Below are 17,682 nucleotides of genomic sequence, written 5' to 3' on the forward strand. Positions count from 1 at the left end.
TTCTAGTTCCTGTGCTGCACAGTGATGTTTTTCCATTTACTTTGCAAAATCATGGACATTGAAGTCTGTTCACAAGTATAGTCTTCTATGACAGCCTTGAGATTCCTTCCTCCCATATTTCCTTGCTTGCAAGTTTTCTTACACATTTTTTCTGGTTTTTCCTAATTCTGTTATATTCTTTTTTTTTTTTTTTTGAGAATTACATGCTCCATTTAAGGTGAAGGTTTATACAGTGCATTATACAGGTGTATGCACTTAGAAACAGCATCCTTTATTTTCAGTAGAGAGTGCTGTGTGGTTGGGCCATCTGACCGCTAGGTGTCCATGTTGGTAGGGGCTGCACAACTCTGGGTGGTGATAGTTGAGGAGTGCATCTCTTGTGCTCAGCTCATCTCCCAACCATGCTTCTTCTCTGTGCTCATGTGTCTAAAACCTTCTGCAAATGTTTCTTGCATATATTTTGTTTTGCCACTTTTTTATATAGAAGTAGTATAAAATACCAGCCACATTTCTTAAAAACACAACTTGTTTTTTGAGGGATGCATCCTGTCAGCCTACCTTGATGTCTTACTCTCATAATTACCTTTATCTTGTACTCATTGGGGTTTGCTTGCATGTACTGCATTCAGGAGTGAGATTTGTTAGGCTGAATGCTCATGTCCAGCTGGCACACAGCTGCTCCTTCACAAGGACACGGGTCTCCTGCAGGCAGTGTGTGTTACTTGGTGCTAGGGACCCTGGGGCATCTGTGGCCAGCAGTACCCTGCGTAGTGAAGCAGGGGCAGTGTGTGCAAGCCAGGAGCTGGTGTCATTGGGAACCTGCCTGTCTTCTGCTAAAGGAGCTGCCAGAGGGAAAAAGTAAGAGTAATTAAGGGCACATGAAGCAGAGATGACAGCTGAGTTGGATGGAAAATTATATAGGATCACAGAATGGTTTGGGTTGGAATGGTCCTTAGAGATCATCCAGTTCAACCCCCTCCCATGGACAGGGCTGCCACCTACCAGGTCAGGTTGCTCAGGGTCTGTCCAGCCTGGCCTTGAGCTCCTCTGGGGTTGGGGCATCCACAACTTCTCTGGGCAGCTGTGCCACTGCCTCGCTGCCCTACGTAATTATTGTAATGATATCTGTTGGTTTGTCTCAGACAGCTTTTCTATTAAAGTGTTTTAAAGACCTCTTGCTATCCAATTTGTTGGTAACACCTGTTCTAGCATCTGAGTGTGATGCCTTTCTCTGTACTGCCTTTATAAAAGATCTGAAATTTTGAAGATTGTACCAGAAGAGTTTGGGACTGTCAGTGATGCGTCAGCTGAATTTTGCTTGAAGTTTTAGCCTCATTAAAAAGAAAAAAAAAAAGTAGGAATGTGTTTCCTATGAAAGTATGAATTGTTAGTTAATTGTGCATATGTGTTTTACTGCTACATTAGGTGTACTAACTGAAATTTGGTTTTGTTTTGCCCCCAGGAGAATTAATGACAGTCGCCCGATGGATGAGGGAATTCATCTCACAGCACCCAGACTACAAGCAGGATAGTGTGATAACAGATGAAATGAATTACAGCCTTATTTGGAAATGCAACCAAATCGCACTAGGCCAGGCAGAATGTCCAGAACTGTTGGGGGTAGGATTTAACAAGAAGCCAAGTGGAAGCAAAACTGACCCTTTGTAATGAATGTTTGTTAAATAATAGAAAGTTGTAAGTCTTTTAGCAAAGCACTAGCAAAGATACTGTGAATCTGATACAGTTTCATGGTGTGAAGACCAAAACAGGGATACTGCACTCTAAAATGGGCCAATGCCTAAATATTCATTTAAGGCATCCTAAAATGGGCATATTCTTATTGTTAAGGTTTATACAATGTACATGTAAATAGTAAAATATTTTTATGATTAACATCAATGTATTTTAATAAGCATTGTATCTAAAGTTATTGTGAATTAGCTCGTTAACTTTTTTATGCTTAGAAAAGGAAAATTGTCCTGAACAACTTTGTAAATGTAATGGTACTTGTATATTATATGCATTCCAGTTACTGAATGTTTACTGTAATTTTTTAACCTGGAATGTGCTGAGTAATCTACCTTATTGTGTAAGAAAGGAAAAAAAAAAAATCTTAACCTACCTGACTCCCAGACTTCTTCCTTCCATTTTGGTTTTGAAAGTACTTAAGAACAGAAAAATGCATGTGCATCCCATTTGTTAACCTCTTCAGCAGTTTCTCAGTTGCCACAAGACCTACATCTGGGTGTACAGTGTAGAATTGGAGGAACAGAGCTATCTCTGGTCAGATAACACAATTCCCTGTCTCCTGGTAACTGCAGTTTTACGCAAGTGCTGCCATGTTCCTTCATAACCTGCATTTCTTACAACAAAAACTCTATCTTTTCCCAAACTTTTTTTTCCTGTCATGGTTCAGAAATTTTCCCCCACTTTTTATGATTTGACAGAAGAACAAAAAGAGGGGAGAGGTGATGTAAGAGAGGAGGAAATGGGAGCTGAACATAAAACTGTCCTTATGCAGGAACCAGGTGACTGCTCTGGCACTCCTTAACTGCTGGGAGAGCCTGCATTGTTGCTGCTCCCATAGTCAATAACAACTACAGCACAAAACCAAGGACCTTTTTGTTCTTCCTAATGGTTGAGTTCTTCATTCCTCATTCACTATTAAAAATATTTCTGGCAGCATGTTTATACTTCATACAGGTAGCTGAGGTACCTACAGAGCTGTAAGTATGGGCAGCTTTACCTCCTCTATAAAGTAGATGCAAAGAGATCATGGAGCACATGAGTCCTTTGAACTGAGAGCCAGTGCTGGCAGTGACTGTAAGATACATAAAATTTAGCCATTGCAACTGTAAATAAAGCAAACTTATGGGGCCTTTCAATTTAACTTCTTAACTGATTCCTAAAAGTGCATTGCATTATGGATACATTATGCAAAGCTTAATGCTAGAGCATATAAATATCTGAGGTGTAATGATCTTTACCAAGGACTAATGGAGAAACTGCATTGAAAAGGTGCACTAAAGAGAGGCTTTTTATGTACTGACATTAGAATTTGTTCTGTGTTCACAGGTGTGCTTTAGAGAATAAAAAGAATGCTTTTTATGTGGTGGTGAATTTGTTTTAATCAAGGTGTGGGCATATGCTAATTTAGTTTGTGTAATAAGGAAATAAAATAAAATTTGCAGTATGCGTTTGTCACTTGCATGAGTTGGAGTCGGTCTCAGATTCAAAAAAGGAACAGTTATACATCCTGAGGACTGATAGCAAAGGTTTTATTGCTCCTGCAACAGAAATTGTGTCATCTTTGATGCAGCATCTGTCTGACTGCATTGCATGAGGTGCTGTAATTGAAAGAACCTTTAGGAAAATGACAGTGCTTCACTACTGCTACCCTATCAATGTGTCCTTTAAATGTGGCAATAAGTCACCATTCTGGCCTAGCAGGTGGTTCCTATCCTCTAGATGACAGTAACTATTGTCCTGACAATTAAAAGCTGTGGCCTCAGGCATCCTCTGTGCTGTATGCATACTTTAGGGCAGGGTATTATCACTACTAATGGGTATTAGCACTGAACACCCCAAGTGAATGTGATCGATTCCTTGCCCAAAAACATTTGTAGTGTCTTGATCGTGGCACTTCGCATAAGCATCGCAATGTCCTGGCTCCATTTCAACTACAGTAATCTGACTCCTGCCTGCCTTTTCAGATGGAAGACCCTGTTCTGATTTCTTGGAAGTCTTAGCATATAAACAATATTCTGGGACAGCTGTCCTTTTTCCTGAAAAATCATGCAGCTTGTGGAAACTGCAGAACAAATGTTTACAGTCACTGTGTTTAGTTTTACTAGAGGATTAGGATTATATTCTGTGTGTTGCTGTGGTTTTGCAGCGAATTTAAGTGACAGCAGAGGTAGCTCTAGCAGCTGCTTGGATAGCTTGAGCTGGATGTCAGCAGGAAGGAATTGCTGCAGCCCCTCCAGGAGCTGGCCCATCTTTCTGAATGCCTCTTATGCATATCAACATATGCAAAAACACACTCCTGGGAATATTCTTTAGGAAAGCAGATGAAGGGACAAAAGTGCAATAGTCCTCCAGCTGGCAACATTGTGAAACAGAAGGTTGCTATTGAGCGTAGTGCTGAGCACTGTGAGAGCCTGTGGTGTACCAGAGCCTAGAAACAAGAATGTGACGTTGGAGTATGGTAGCAGGAAACATGGGTCTCTCCAAGTCTGAAAGACCAGATGATCTGCTGGAAGGTCCTTGAAACATCTTTGCTTGGGGAGGAACAGTTCGCCTGCCCCTTGCCAGTGCAACAAAAGAGCAAAAGCAAGGAAGTTCCTGGGTCACAGTAGACTCAGTGAGTGAAGAGGGAAAAAACAGTGATGCAAAAGCATCCACGCACCACCTGTTTTCTCTGCTAGGAGTCAAACTGGAGGTGGAAATGTGTCCTCAGCACACAGAGCAGAGGATGGGAGCAGGCAGCCCCTGCCGAGTAGTGCCGTGCCCTGTGCTGGGGCTGGGAGGAGGCAGAGCTTCAAAGCTCCTGAAGCTCCCAGAGCTTCAAAGGATGCTCCTCCAGAAGAAAGTTTAGCTGCCTGCGAACTGAACAACCAGGTGAACAGCCTGTGTTAAGTAAGAAATGGCTCCCTGGTATTTTCTAAGTCCTTATGCGTATGCACCTGTTAATTTAGCTTTTCAGTTTAATCCCATATCTCCAATATCTTCCCAAACTACCCTGTTACATGGACCTAAGGGAGAGCTGTAACCATCCTGGCAGTGAGAAGGCAAAATGGTTCAGAGGGCAGCACGGGGAGGGCAGCGCCCAGAGACAGGCTGCTGACAGGAGTGCTCAGAATCCTGCAGGGAAGTGCTGGTATGCGGTGGCTTCGCAGGGGGATGCTGGCACGAAGTGGCTCTGGGAACTTGTTCAGGAGGAAGGTCGTGTGAGGTGAAAGCAGCTGCGAGAGGCGGGAACGAAGTCTGAGAGTGAAGCTGACGAGGTCGAATGTCAGAAATTGCCCGCTCTCTCCCCGCGCAGCGATTCTCCAGGCAGCCGCGCCAAGCTGACCTGCGGCTCCCTGACATTTTTCAGCTCCGTTTAATCTTCCCCTTACACCACTTAGTAAACTGGGCTCCGTGCCTCCAGCCCGTTCCCACAGGAGCACACAGATGCAGGGCTGCATAGCTAATCCCCGGTTTCCTCACAGCACGGGCACTCGGAGGCCAACGCTCGCACGGCTGTCCTCAGCCTCCTCCGCACAGCTGAGCACAGAGGGCGGCCCCTCCTGCCTGCAGCTTGTCCCAGGGCAGCGCGGAACAGCCACGATCCTGCCTGGGATCTGCTCTCAACACAGGACAAGCTCACTGCTAAGCCCGGGGCCAGCCCTAGGTGGCCTCCTAGGCTCGGAGGCAGGGCGGTGAGCTGGGAAGTGAAAATCACGGTCCTGGAGGAAGGAGGAGAGAAAACAGTCACAGCCACAGCGGCGTATCAGATCCAAACCCTCTCTGGGTTCTGGCTGCTGGTATCTGCCGCTGTGCTGAGCTCATGCTGCATCCTGGTATGACAGCTGGGGACAGAGCTGGCAGCCCCCGTGGCGGCAGCAGTGGCCCGCACAGGCTGGGAAATGGGGCGGGCAGTTCAGCTGCACTGAGAGCTCTGCTCAGAGCAAACCAGCTTTGTGTGAATCAGTGTGCAGCGTCCAGGTGCTCCTGGGCATGGCTCGTCCCAGTGGGCTCTGCAGGGCGGGCAGGAGAGCTCCGCTCCCAAATGAGGCAGGGGTTGCTCTTAAAGTGTTCACTTCTGGGTGGCAGATGTTACTTTAGAAAACAACAACAGGAAGCTCCTATCTAAGACTGCTCAGAGAATGGCACAAAATAACATATTTCAGATTTTTGTCTCTTCCCCTTCATTTATGGCCTGCAGCCTGCTGTGTCCCTCAGTTGTGGCTCTGACTTCCCACAACACAGCATCTGGCCTTGCTGGGAGCTGGCACAGTGCCCTGAATCCAAACCTGGCACTAGAACAAGACCGTGTTTCTCATCCTATCTCAGAAAAGCAAAATCAAGTGCAAGGTCCTGCAGCTGGGTTGGGGCAACTCCAAGCACAAATCCAGGCTGCATGGAGAATGGCTTGAGAGTAGCCCTGAGGAGGATTTGGGGGTGTCAGCTGATGAAAGATTCAACATGAGCTGGCAGTGTGCACTTGCAGCCCAGAAGGCCAAACATATCCTGGGTTGCATCAATAGAAGTGTGACCAGCAGGTCAAGGGAGGTGATTCTGCTCCTCCACTCTGCTCTTGTGAGACTTCCCCCCCTGGTTCTGGAGCCTCCAACACAAGAGGGACATGGATTTGCTGAGCAGGGTCCAGAGGAGGGCCACCAAGATGAACAGAGGGCTAGAGCACCTCCTCTACAAGGAAGAGAAGGCAGTGAGGGGACCTTACAACAGCTTTCCAGTACGTGAAGGGAGTCTACAGGAAAGGTGGGGACTTGTTAAAAGGGCAGGTAGAAAGAGAAGGAGGGGAAGTGACTTTAAACTGGAAGAGGGTGAATTTAAACTAGATATTAGGAAGAAATTCTTTACTGTGAGTGTGGTGAAACACTGGAACAGTTGCCCAGTGAGGTTGTGGATACCCCCTCCCTGGAAGCTTTCAAGGCCAGGCTGGATGGTGCTTTGAGCAACTTAGTGTAGAGGGAGGTGTCCCTGCCTATAGCACGGGGGTTGAAACTAGATGATCTTAAAGGTCCCTTCCAACCCAAACCATTTTATGATTCTAAGAAATCTATGGCACAGAAAGGAGGATTCAAAATGTGCAACCAAGTGTCCAGGGGAGGACTCCGCAGGAGATTGTGTGCAGGCTTGCACAAAGCCTCGTAGCTGTTCTCAAGACAGACCAGGGCAAGCTGTTCTGAGCACAGAGGAATGTATCCTCTGGGGCTATGCTGTCTGGAGGTGGGGATGACCCAGGTGCATCCCTGCTTGGGATGTCATCACTCTATTTCCATGAGGGATGACACTAACACTGGTCTTGAAGAACCCAGATGATGTGATGTGGTGAGTCTAATATACTCTAATTGCAATTAATATTAAAACATTCTGATTTATTCTGTCTACCAGCTACTCTGTCTTTACCACTGTGCCCAGAGTTTGAGAGAGGTGGTGCAGTGACAACCTCACACATGCATCTCCTATCTCTTAACATGAAGAAACATATACAGAGCATGTAGAAATTTGGTCTGTACCAGAGACATTCCTGTAACAGCTTTTACCAGTGGAGCCCACTGGCAGGAAGGGCTTACAATCAGCCATTCTTGCGTTCATCTGATACCTACCGTGAGAAGACATCTGCGAGTTGTGCAGTGTTAGAACAGGCTCCATGTGTCTTGCCTCCAGGGGACATTACAGATAACACTGAAGTCACTGAATGCTGGTGCTGTGTCCCCATGGCACATCCCCAGCTGGGTACAGGCTGCTGTGACAGGCCCTGCAACAGGAGGCAGTGACATAGTAGCTGCTCTCCAAAGCTTTTTACATGGTGTAGGAAACACTCCATAACATGAAGTTTCTGTTTTTGTGACCTGCTTGGCAGTTTCCCTCTGGATATGCAAGGGAACAAATCTCAGCTGCTCTGCTCTCATGAGTGCTCCCATGAGACCTCAAACTTGACACAGAAATTAGAAATACAGCCTTCAGGGAAAACAGCTGGTTCCATCCTTGCTGCCCTCTTTAGCAGCCTGACCTTCTTCTCCAGCACACTCCTCCCTTATCTCCAGGCAGAATGTCTCCACCACTGAGTCTCCTCTCCCTTGCTCTGGTGCAAGCTCTGCCTCCATCCTTCTGCCTGGGAAGATGACAGCTGCACATCCTTCCACAGCAGCACAACAGCAATCCTGAGCCCGCAGGAAGCAAAGCAGGAGACGTTGATCTCTTCCTGGTGCCAGAGAGAGGGGAGAAAGGCAGGAAGACCTGTGGAGTCAGGCATGGGAGCAAGCCATCCAGTAGCCATCATTGAAAGGCCCCAATATTATTTCTAGTTCCTAAAGAAGTCTCAAGGGTTAGGCACTCTAAGGATGTACAAACTGAGGGGGAAGAAGGGATCTAAATGCTCATGTTACAAGGTTGTGTATGCCTGTTTTTTTGTCCATGGTTAACCAAAAAATTATTAAAAAAAAAAAAAAAAGAGGGAGATGCTGAAGAGTCCCAAGCTCAGCTTATCTGGCCTCTGATCTCAAAGGCACAAACTGAGATTTCACTGTGGGCAAAAGAAGACAGGGCTGGCTGTAAATGGTCTGCAAAGAGGCAGGCAGATGAAATTCTGCTTTCATTCAGAGACGGGAAAGCAGGCAGCAGCTATGGAGATCCTTTGGCCATAGAAGAGAGGTGAGAAGAAGAGAACCCAACAAATGCAACCAGATAGAGTGGGGAGATAGCTGGGAGTGGCCCGGGAGTGGGCAAGCATGAAAAACCCAGGGGAGATTCCATGGTGAGACAAGTGATGGTGTCTGTGGCGCCTGATGGTCCTCAGAAGGTGAGGCTGGTGTGCTATTTAGGACCAGAGGCCTTTCTGGTTGCAAAATTTTATCATTAAAAGATAAAATTAAAAGCAAAACAAAACAACTCTAAGCCGCTCCTTGACATTTAGTCATCCACAAATGATTGCCAGTGAATGCTCTTATATTCTTACCTCATGAGCTTTGGCATGTGGCAAAACAGGCAGGGAGCTTCTATGCGTGTGGCTAATGGGGAACAGGTTTTGGGTGTGCAACCAGGAACGCTTTTTCAGCAATCCTGAATAATGCTTTCTCAGTGAGAAGAGCTGTGGTTTCCATCCTCATCTTTGAATGAACTCTAAAGATACCTTACCCTCCCCATGATACAAACAGAGTTTTAGGCTCAAATATGTCCCTAGGAAAGCAAGCAGTCATGGCGGGCCTAACATGCCTATAAACATGTGGTTAGCTTACTCCCTGGCACAGTCCCAGAAGTCTGCTAGCCTACACCCACACATGGCCCAAAGAATTATGCAGATGGGCAGGATGCGGCCATGCTGCTCAGATGGGCAGAGTTTTTGATTTTATGGCCCCAAGCTGCCTCAAGGTGAGTTGACCTCCTTGGACTGTTTCATTTTCTAGTACAGATTTAACCTATGTACCTCATACCAACTTCCACAGGAGGGAATATGACATATCCATAAATCAGCTATGATGACTTTTATCTTTTATATATCCATATTTTTTCTTGGTTTTGCCAACAGACTCTCTACAGAACTAGAATTTATGCTGTTGTAGTTATATCTAGGAGTACTTGAAGGCATATTGTGTACTATAGAGGAACCAAGAAGCCCTTCACAGATGAAGGGCCTGGTCAAGTACAGTGGCTTCAAGCAAATGGCACAGCCTTAGAAATGCATGATTCAACCTTGTGAAAGTCAAGCGGCAGTCTCGTATAATACACATTCTTCATACACACTGTCTCCAAGTCCAGTTTTTAGTAAAATATCTGAAAAGCTACATCCAGATGTTCTGTCTGAAATAACAAACAGATGTTACCATGTATGGAAAGGATCTAATATCATTGCCTGTTCCCTAAAGCATGCACAGGAACTGATTTTCTGATAAACAAAAGTGCAGCTCAAACTGCCTAACAATTTAGAAATGACAGAATAGAAGAACAAAACCATAGAGGTTGGAAGAGTCCACTGGAACTCATCTGGTCCAAACCATTGCTCAAGGCACAATCAGATGAAGTAAGTCATTCAGGACCATGACCTGGATTTTGAATGTCTCCAAAATGGAGACTCTGCATCCTCTCTGGGCAACATGTGCCAATCTCACAATGACAAAGGTTTTTTCTAATTTCAGGTTTCAGTTCATGCCTCTCATCCTGTAACAGGGTACCACTGATAAATGACTTTGTTTTTTTTAAACCCTCCCATCAGGTATTTCTCCATACCAACAATATCTCCCTTATACTTCTCTTTGCTAAAGAAAGCAGTCCCAGCTCTCTCAGCCTCTCCTCATACGACAGATACTCCAGTGACTTTATCACTTCGCTGATCCTTCATGGAGCCTCCCCCATAAGCTCATTTCTTTCTTCTACTAGGGACACCAGGACTGGACACAGCACTCCAAGTGTGGCCACACGAGTGGTGAGCAGAGTGTGAATTACATCTCTTGCTCTGCTGGCAACACTCTGCCTAATGCATGCAGTACATCTTGGCCTTCTTTGCCGTGTGACAGAACTACTGACTCATGGTCATTTTGTTGTCCATCAGGACCCCAAGAACATTTTTCTTCAAAGCTGATTTCCGGCTGGTTGGCCTCCATACAGCCTGTACAGCAGCACAGGGTGACTCCTCCCCAGGGGCAGGATTCTGTATTTCTCTTTACTGAGATTTAGAGGTTCCTCTCTATTTCTCCAGCCTGACAAGGTCCCTCTGGATCGCAGAACAACCCTCTGATGGATCAGCCCCTCCTCCCAGTTTTGTCCCATCTGCAAACTTAATCAGTGAAGATGTTGAGTAATATTGGTCTCAATATCAGTGTCTGGTTGCACCATTAGGGGATGACCTCCACCTGGATTTTGTGCCACTGATAATTGCTCTCTGAGATTGGCATGTCAGCCCTTTTTCAGCTGATAATTCTTTGGCTTGTCTATGAGAATTTATGGGAGTGCTGACAGGCTAAAGTCAAGACAAATGACATCTACAGCTCTCACCTCATCCACCAAGTCACTTATTGTAGAAGGCTACTATGTTGGTTATGGACAATTTCTCCTTCATAAATCTATGCTGACGGCTCATACTTTCTTCTTCTCTGCATGTCTGGAATGGGTTTCCAGAAGGTTTTTCTCTACCATCTTCCCTGGAATTGAGGCAGAGTTTTGCAGAGTCTTGACCTTGTGCCAAAGGTCAAGGTTGATGTGACAGGTAGTCACATCAACAATTTGGTTTTAGCTGCTCAACTCTTGTGTTATAACAAGGGAAAATGTTTTCAAACTAAATGAGGGGAAATTTAGATTATACGTATATAATTCTTTTACAATAAGGGTGATGAGGCTCTGGAACAGGTTGCCCAGAGAAGTGGTGGAAGCCCCATCCTTGGAGATACTCAAGGCCAGACTGGACAGGGCTGTGAGCAACCTAAAAGAGCTGTAGGTGTCCCTGTTTATTGTGGAGGGATTAGATGACTTTTGTGAGTCCCTTCCAATTCAAATTCTAGGATTCTATGTTTCAAAACAGACTGTATCTCTTTGTATATCCACCCCACTGATGCCCTCATATCCTCCCTTCCATATATTCCCACTGATGCTTGCTTTCAGCTTCCCACTAAGTGCACTTTCACTAGACCTGTTTGCTGTGCTTGGAGAAACCTTCCTGGTCTTTTAAACACAAATGCATTTCCATTTTTCCTTCAAGTTCTCATCGTTCACATTTATTTCCAGTGAAAGCTGTTTCCAGTGCTATTGGCCATGGTTTGGTCCCCAACTTCTACTGGCTGTATGACATTTATCTCAGAAAGATAGCACCTCAGAGCAGAGATGTGTTACCCATGAAGACTGTGCAGAACCATGCAGAAGTTTGATTCACTGCCTGGTGGTAACTGATATCCAGAGCATTTTGTATCAAAATAAGGCAGGCAGCCAAACTCTGGTTCTCTCACCTGTGTTGGTATGAATGTAGAGTTACAACTCTGAGGTTATCTCAACATTATGCTGACAAAAGTGAGGGCAGGAACTTATACAGCAGGAGGGTTTTGCAATTGAAATGGGTAAATAGATTATCTTTTGTTATTCTCAGCAGCTTATCCATTCTTTGCCAATGTTATATAACCTACAGCTGCAGTCAGGGTTTGTTTAAACACATACGACAATCTCCATAAAGTCACTGCAGATACACTGAATTAATTTCAGAAAAATGTTGTTGAACATTTTAACAAGAGGAAGGCAGAGCAGGAGTGCAGCGCATTTGCCTACTGCTCAGTCCTTTCCACTATATGAGATACTAGCATCCAATGGCTAGAGAGAGAAAGCTGTGTCTGAGAAATCCCCTTTTGAATGTTTAGAATTGTGCAGAACTGTTATGAGTGCATTTTAGGGGAGAGTAAAAGTCCTTTTGACAAAAGTCAGGAAGCTTTATTTTGATAAAAGCTTTCTCCTTCTCAAAACTCATAAGGTAAGATATATCGCCTTGCTACTTTTAGACCTCATCCTTACTTATTCCTTGCAGAGTAGATGTAAGAAAATGCCATACAATTTCGAATTACTGCAACAGGACACAGTGGTTATTGCACTACTGACATACATACTTATATACCTCTTTCTGGCAAGGTAAAGGAGCCTGCAGGGTATCCACATCTTAAAGCTTCTTCCTGCAGCCAGAAGACATAATTAGGTCATGAAATACTGCAAGTGGTTTCTCTTAAACTGCTGTCTTTTTTGGTTTTAGCATTAGGGAACAATCAAAGATTTTAAGGTGAAAATGAGTCTTTTGAGCTGTTCTCATGGAAAAATCAAAATCATCTCTTGCTGCAAGGCGAATTTCTCATGGATCTTGGAAGAAAGGGTAAAGAATCAACCAAAGGAGTGTGCACACATTACAGCTCATTGTTTTGGTTTCAGTAAAATCCTCTGTGGACCATGAAAAAATACATTTCTAGCTATCATTGTATGTTCAGCTCCTGCAGTTGCTGCTTGGAAAAAGATATTGAGCTGGCATAATCTCTGTAGCACTGTAAAAATATTGTCACCAGATCAGCTTAGGAATATTTCTACACTAATAAGGCTCTTGCGTTTATCTAACAGGCTTATCCAGCAGCCCCTGAGCAAGCAGAGAACTTGACAACTGGAAGTAGAAAAGGGGAACACAGCTTCCAGGAGCAGTACACGTGCACCCAGCAGCACAGCACAGCCCAGGCCTGTCTGTTTGCCAGAGCTGAGGAATGCCTCATTGACAAAGACAGGAAGTGCTGATACATTTTCCCCAAGTCAGGCATTAGAACTGTTTTTTCCCTGCTATTGATACCACCATTTTAAAAAATGCATTGAAAACAAAGGGCATTTGTTCGTATGGGTTTGGGGGGAAAAAAAGTTCAGATATAATAGGAATCAATCTTTTTATATTTTTTTCTTTGTCAGAAGTGGTTCTTTGGGGGCTTTTGGCCCAAAACCCAAATGTTTTCCCCTTTATTTTCTGAGCTTTTCAGTAGTTGTTCCTCTCTGAGAGGTCGGCAGCAGAAGTAAATCAGTTTCCATGTGCTTAAAAACAAAGGAACAATGAAACATTCAGCCAAGCTTGCCTGAACCGATCTCTTTTTTTTCTCTTTTTTTTTTTTTTTAACTTTCAGAGCAATTTGCAACAGAAGAATGGCTGAACAACTTGAGATCCCAGAGCATTTATGAGGAGAGGCTCAGAGTGCCAACTGTGACTGCTGGGAGATTCAGGGTCACATCCTCCCCCTCTTAAGTTCTCAAAAGTCCAAACTGAGCTGAGAGAAGGATTTGACCTTATTGTATTCTGAAAGTAAATCACCATGATGAGTGAGAAATGTTTGCTAACCAAAGCACAGTAACTGGGTGTGTGATAACCGGCTCGAGGATTTCCAGCAGCATGAGCAAAACCCAGGTTTGTGGTGGCAGTAGCAGAGCAGATTTCTGCTTGTGGGTCTGGGGACTGGAAGTGCAAAATGGAAGCAAGGCAGGTGGCAGGTGCTTGGGTTTGGAGGTGAGCACAGCCCACAACACCCAGCAGTTTGCTCCCACAGGCAGCCATCAGCTGTCATATCTGCTCAGTCTGTGGCCCTTGTGAAATAAGTCTCATTGTTTAAATCCTTTCAGCTAACAGGTTTTACATGATAATCCCACAGGATGATAGCACATAAGCAGTGGAGGCCAACTGTCATCTGAGAACCTGCCTGATTGCACACACACTTCCTTAAATACAGATGGCACTTACAGTCAGGGCTTTCAGAGGAGGTGGTGCTGGGACCCTATTTTGTACCTTCAGAGCAATTTCCATCCCCGTGGCCTGAAACTACAACAAAAATATTAACTGACTTGCTCTACTAACACATGAAAGAAAGGTATGAGGACATTTCCTACCCTGCAGCATGCCCATCCCATAGGTCAAGAGCTGCAGTTGCTTTGTGACACAGATGCTTCCACCCAGCGGGTCAGGCTGGTAAATGAAGAAAGATACCAAATTTGGTTTAAAGTAATTTCAGCAGGTGGAATGTAATCATGCAGGCTGGAAAATTGCCAAGGTGCTGATGAGCACCCTACAAAAAGCCACAGGGAAGTGCTAATAATCAGACTATTTGATTAGCTGCTGCTCCATTCTGCATGCAGAGCTGTGTTTCCCACTGTGCTTGGTGGCTCTCCTGGTACTTGCCCTCACGTGTCCCCTCTGCAGGGCTGGCAGGCATATCAGGGCACCCTCTTTCCCAGGAAAGTAAAGCTCTGCTGGCACATAAAGGATTGCCCTTTGTACCATGGCCTTAGCGTTACAGCCCCTGGTATGTTTTGTTTCTTGTTTTGTGCCTTTCTTTGGGAGCAGGATTCAGCCTCTGTGCAGTCTGTGGAACTCTGCCTTTGGCTGGCTGTTTTGCTAGTGCTGGGAAGTGTTTCCAAGAAAGCTGAGCTACAGCTTCTATTGCTGGTTTAAAATAAGATATTTATGGTTCTATTTTTCACCACTGGTATTTCAGAAGAGAATGTTAAAACAGGTTTGGTATGAATGGCTGTATTCTTTACAGTTTAGTCAACACTTCCTCTGCTTTTTCAGTCAGAACTTCCTTGTTATCATCTCTTTAAACCTTATCTAATTTCTGCTCTGTGGCTATTGTTTTTCAAGTGCCTTTCCTTTGTTTTCTTCACTGAATCATTTCCATCGGTTTTCAATTTTACTTCCATCAAATCATAGAATGGTTTGGGTTAGAAGGGACCAAGGAAGGAGTTTCTTTTCTGATTCTTTTTCCCAGGTAACTAAAAAGAACTGCCAACACCATAAATACATGTAATTTAAGTGATACTTAATAAAAAGAATAGAGGCACAGGAAGGAAGTATGTATTTTTAGAAGAGGATGTTGTGAAAGTACCTGCAGAGAGAAGCTTACCATGCTGATGCTGAAAGAATTGTATGTAGAATGGATGGATGCTTTTATGATTTAGTTTCATCTGAGGAATGAATCCTGGCCTGATGGAGGAACTTAGCTCCTGACCACAAGGATCAGTTTGTTCCTAAGGTGACACCATGACCATGCACTTTCATTGTGAAGAAAGAGACTTCTGTATTGCTCTGGTGAACTAACCTCACATGTCCCAGTGCTAGGCCAAAAGGCTGCAGCCAACTGCCTTGGTCAGGAGGGCATGGCATCAACCTGGAAGGGACAGTTGGTGCAGACAGAAAATCCCAAGGAGGTGCTCATGTCACTAATACAAAATTGCCCTGCAAATGGATGAGACCAATAGATTAGATACTAGAGAAGGATGGAGACAGTTTGTGTTCCAACTTCTAGTTAGTTCATGTAAACTCCATCTCAGCCCACTGCTCTTCCCAGCAAGTAAGAGCAAGTACTGGTAATGAAGCAGTTGCAATGTTTTGCTGGGCTACATCCCCAGCTGGGGAATCAGGATGGCCATGTCTAGCACTAGCTGTTAGGATTTAAATGACTAAAATTATTTTTTTAATAAAATTCTGGACAAATTAAACATCAGTAGAGACTTGTAACTCTCCCACCAAGCAAAGCTTCAGCTAACAGTAACTACTGCAGAAACATCGTGTTCAGCAGAGCAGTGGGCTCTGAATAATACCTAATTCCTTTAGACCCATGGCTTTCAGCAGAAGCCTCATGAGATATCTCCTCTCCACTCCTTATTTTCCTTTGCAAAACCATGCTCATTGCAAGAAATATGCACTTGTCCCACCTCCATCTTGCACCTCAGGGAAGGGCTTTGGTGTTTCCTACCCTTAGGCAGCGTAGGGCACCTTATTTGGCAAAGGCCAAAGCAATGTGAAAAAACACAAGGTGAATAATTAGTCCCTACGAATCTCCTGTAATGTCCTGGGTCTCCACCAGAGATATTATTGGCATCTTATAGTGCCTTGCAGCTGGGAAGAGGAGGGAGCTTGAACCAAGCCAGTTTCTTGTCTGAGGATTCAACACAAATCCCTTCACCTTCCCAGCAAAACATGCCTTGCAGTACCTCAGAGTGCAGCCTGCAATTGCACATCCTGAGGCAAGAGGCAGCCCTGACTCAGCCAGGAAAACAGCTATCACTTCCAGGCAAGGGCTGGGCCCAGCCCACACCTGAGGTACACCATCCCTTGGAGAGCAAATGCTTGTTTCATTCATCTCCTATGCTGTCCATAACCCAGTGACCTCAGTGAGGGTTGCCTGCTTCAACTTTGCATTGATGCTCTTGGAAAAGGGGTATCCTGTCCTGCCTGCTGGCATAAAGCTCTGTGCAGGTGGTAAATGATCCTGCAGGGACCAGTGGCACAGTCTGCACTCATCACTTTCTTCAAGTCTGAGATTTCTTCAGATGGGCAGAGAATGATGTGTCGTGGCACTGAGCTTGGCAGGCACCAGCAGTAGTGGTGGTTGTTTGAACCCCTTGTCTAACACCAGCAGCACAGCTGGGCCCTAAATCATCTTTGATTGCCTTAAACCTTCATCAAAGAGGGAATTTAGTGCCCCTCCTTTGTTTCCCAGGTGACAGTGCATTTGGGCAAGCCTGCTGCCTCACACCAGAATTTATATATACGCCAACCATCATGGAGCGTTTGCAAGAGAAAGGCCATGTGTCTTCATCATCCCAGGAGGAGGAGCTTTGCAAGAAGCTTCTTCAGTATTAACAGCCTATTTAAATTCTGGTATCAAAACTGTCAGCTTAGTAACAAAACAGCTGAGAAACAAAAATGCAAATAAACAAATCCTCATTACTTCACATAAAGAGATTTCATTTTCAACCCATCTCAGAACAAAACGCTCTCAAACTCAGGCTTGTTGCTCTGCACTGGGCAACTGGTTGCACTGCAGTCTTTGATACAAGTTGTCAAGAATAATGCATTTTTCCTTTCAGAGACAAGGTTGGAAAGCTTCTAAGCCCTGGTGTTGGATCCAAAACTGTGGGACTGCATTTGAAAACGTTTTGACTTAGATAAGAGTTTTAAGGCAGTAATGGACAGCAAAGGAAAGGACAGCTAGGGAATGCCTAGACTGAAACCTAGGTGAGAGTCTTCATGTACTGAAACAAGCACCACAATGTATCTCACGGCCTTAGCGGGATTCCTCTTGATTTGAACTGCTCTGAGCTCTGAGAAGGGCTGGTGGGCTGGCACTTGGGTATTGCAAGCAGTAGGGTGACTACAGTTTGGCAAATGAGCCTTTGTCAACTGAATTTAAAGAAGTGCCTGAGGCAATGTTCCCAGTCTTGTCAAGGAGTTTTAAAATGACGTGTTCTATTTGCAGATTGGTGTGTTTTGTAATTCAGCTGGTGAGCTCTGATTTCTTACTAAGGCAGAGAGACTCTTCAGTCATGATCTGTGGTATCTGCAATTTCACTTCTCTATTTCTGTATAGAATGCAGAAGTATTGTTCAGTAATTAAAACTGAACTGAATGCAGTTTGTTTTTTTTTTTTTTCCTTCATGAGAAGTTACATCAGATAAAATGGCATT

The 17,682-nt window shown here is 44.6% G+C and overlaps 1 protein-coding gene across 1 annotated transcript in view; it reads left to right on the forward strand.

Moving 5' to 3' along the window:
- The window catches only part of GCLC (glutamate-cysteine ligase catalytic subunit), a 33,577-nt gene extending 30,384 nt beyond the window's left edge, over positions 1 to 3,193 (forward strand). Inside the window, exon 16 of the mRNA XM_031611358.2 lies at positions 1,463 to 3,193. Within this exon, the coding sequence (XP_031467218.1) occupies positions 1,463 to 1,668 (206 nt within the window). The 3' untranslated portion in view covers positions 1,669 to 3,193. The remainder of the gene's footprint in view (positions 1 to 1,462) is intronic.
- Positions 3,194 to 17,682: the final 14,489 nt, after the last annotated feature.

This window comes from Phasianus colchicus, chromosome 2 (assembly GCF_987193195.1).
Source record: "Phasianus colchicus chromosome 2, bPhaCol1.hap1.1, whole genome shotgun sequence".
NCBI classification, from domain to species: domain Eukaryota; kingdom Metazoa; phylum Chordata; class Aves; order Galliformes; family Phasianidae; genus Phasianus; species Phasianus colchicus.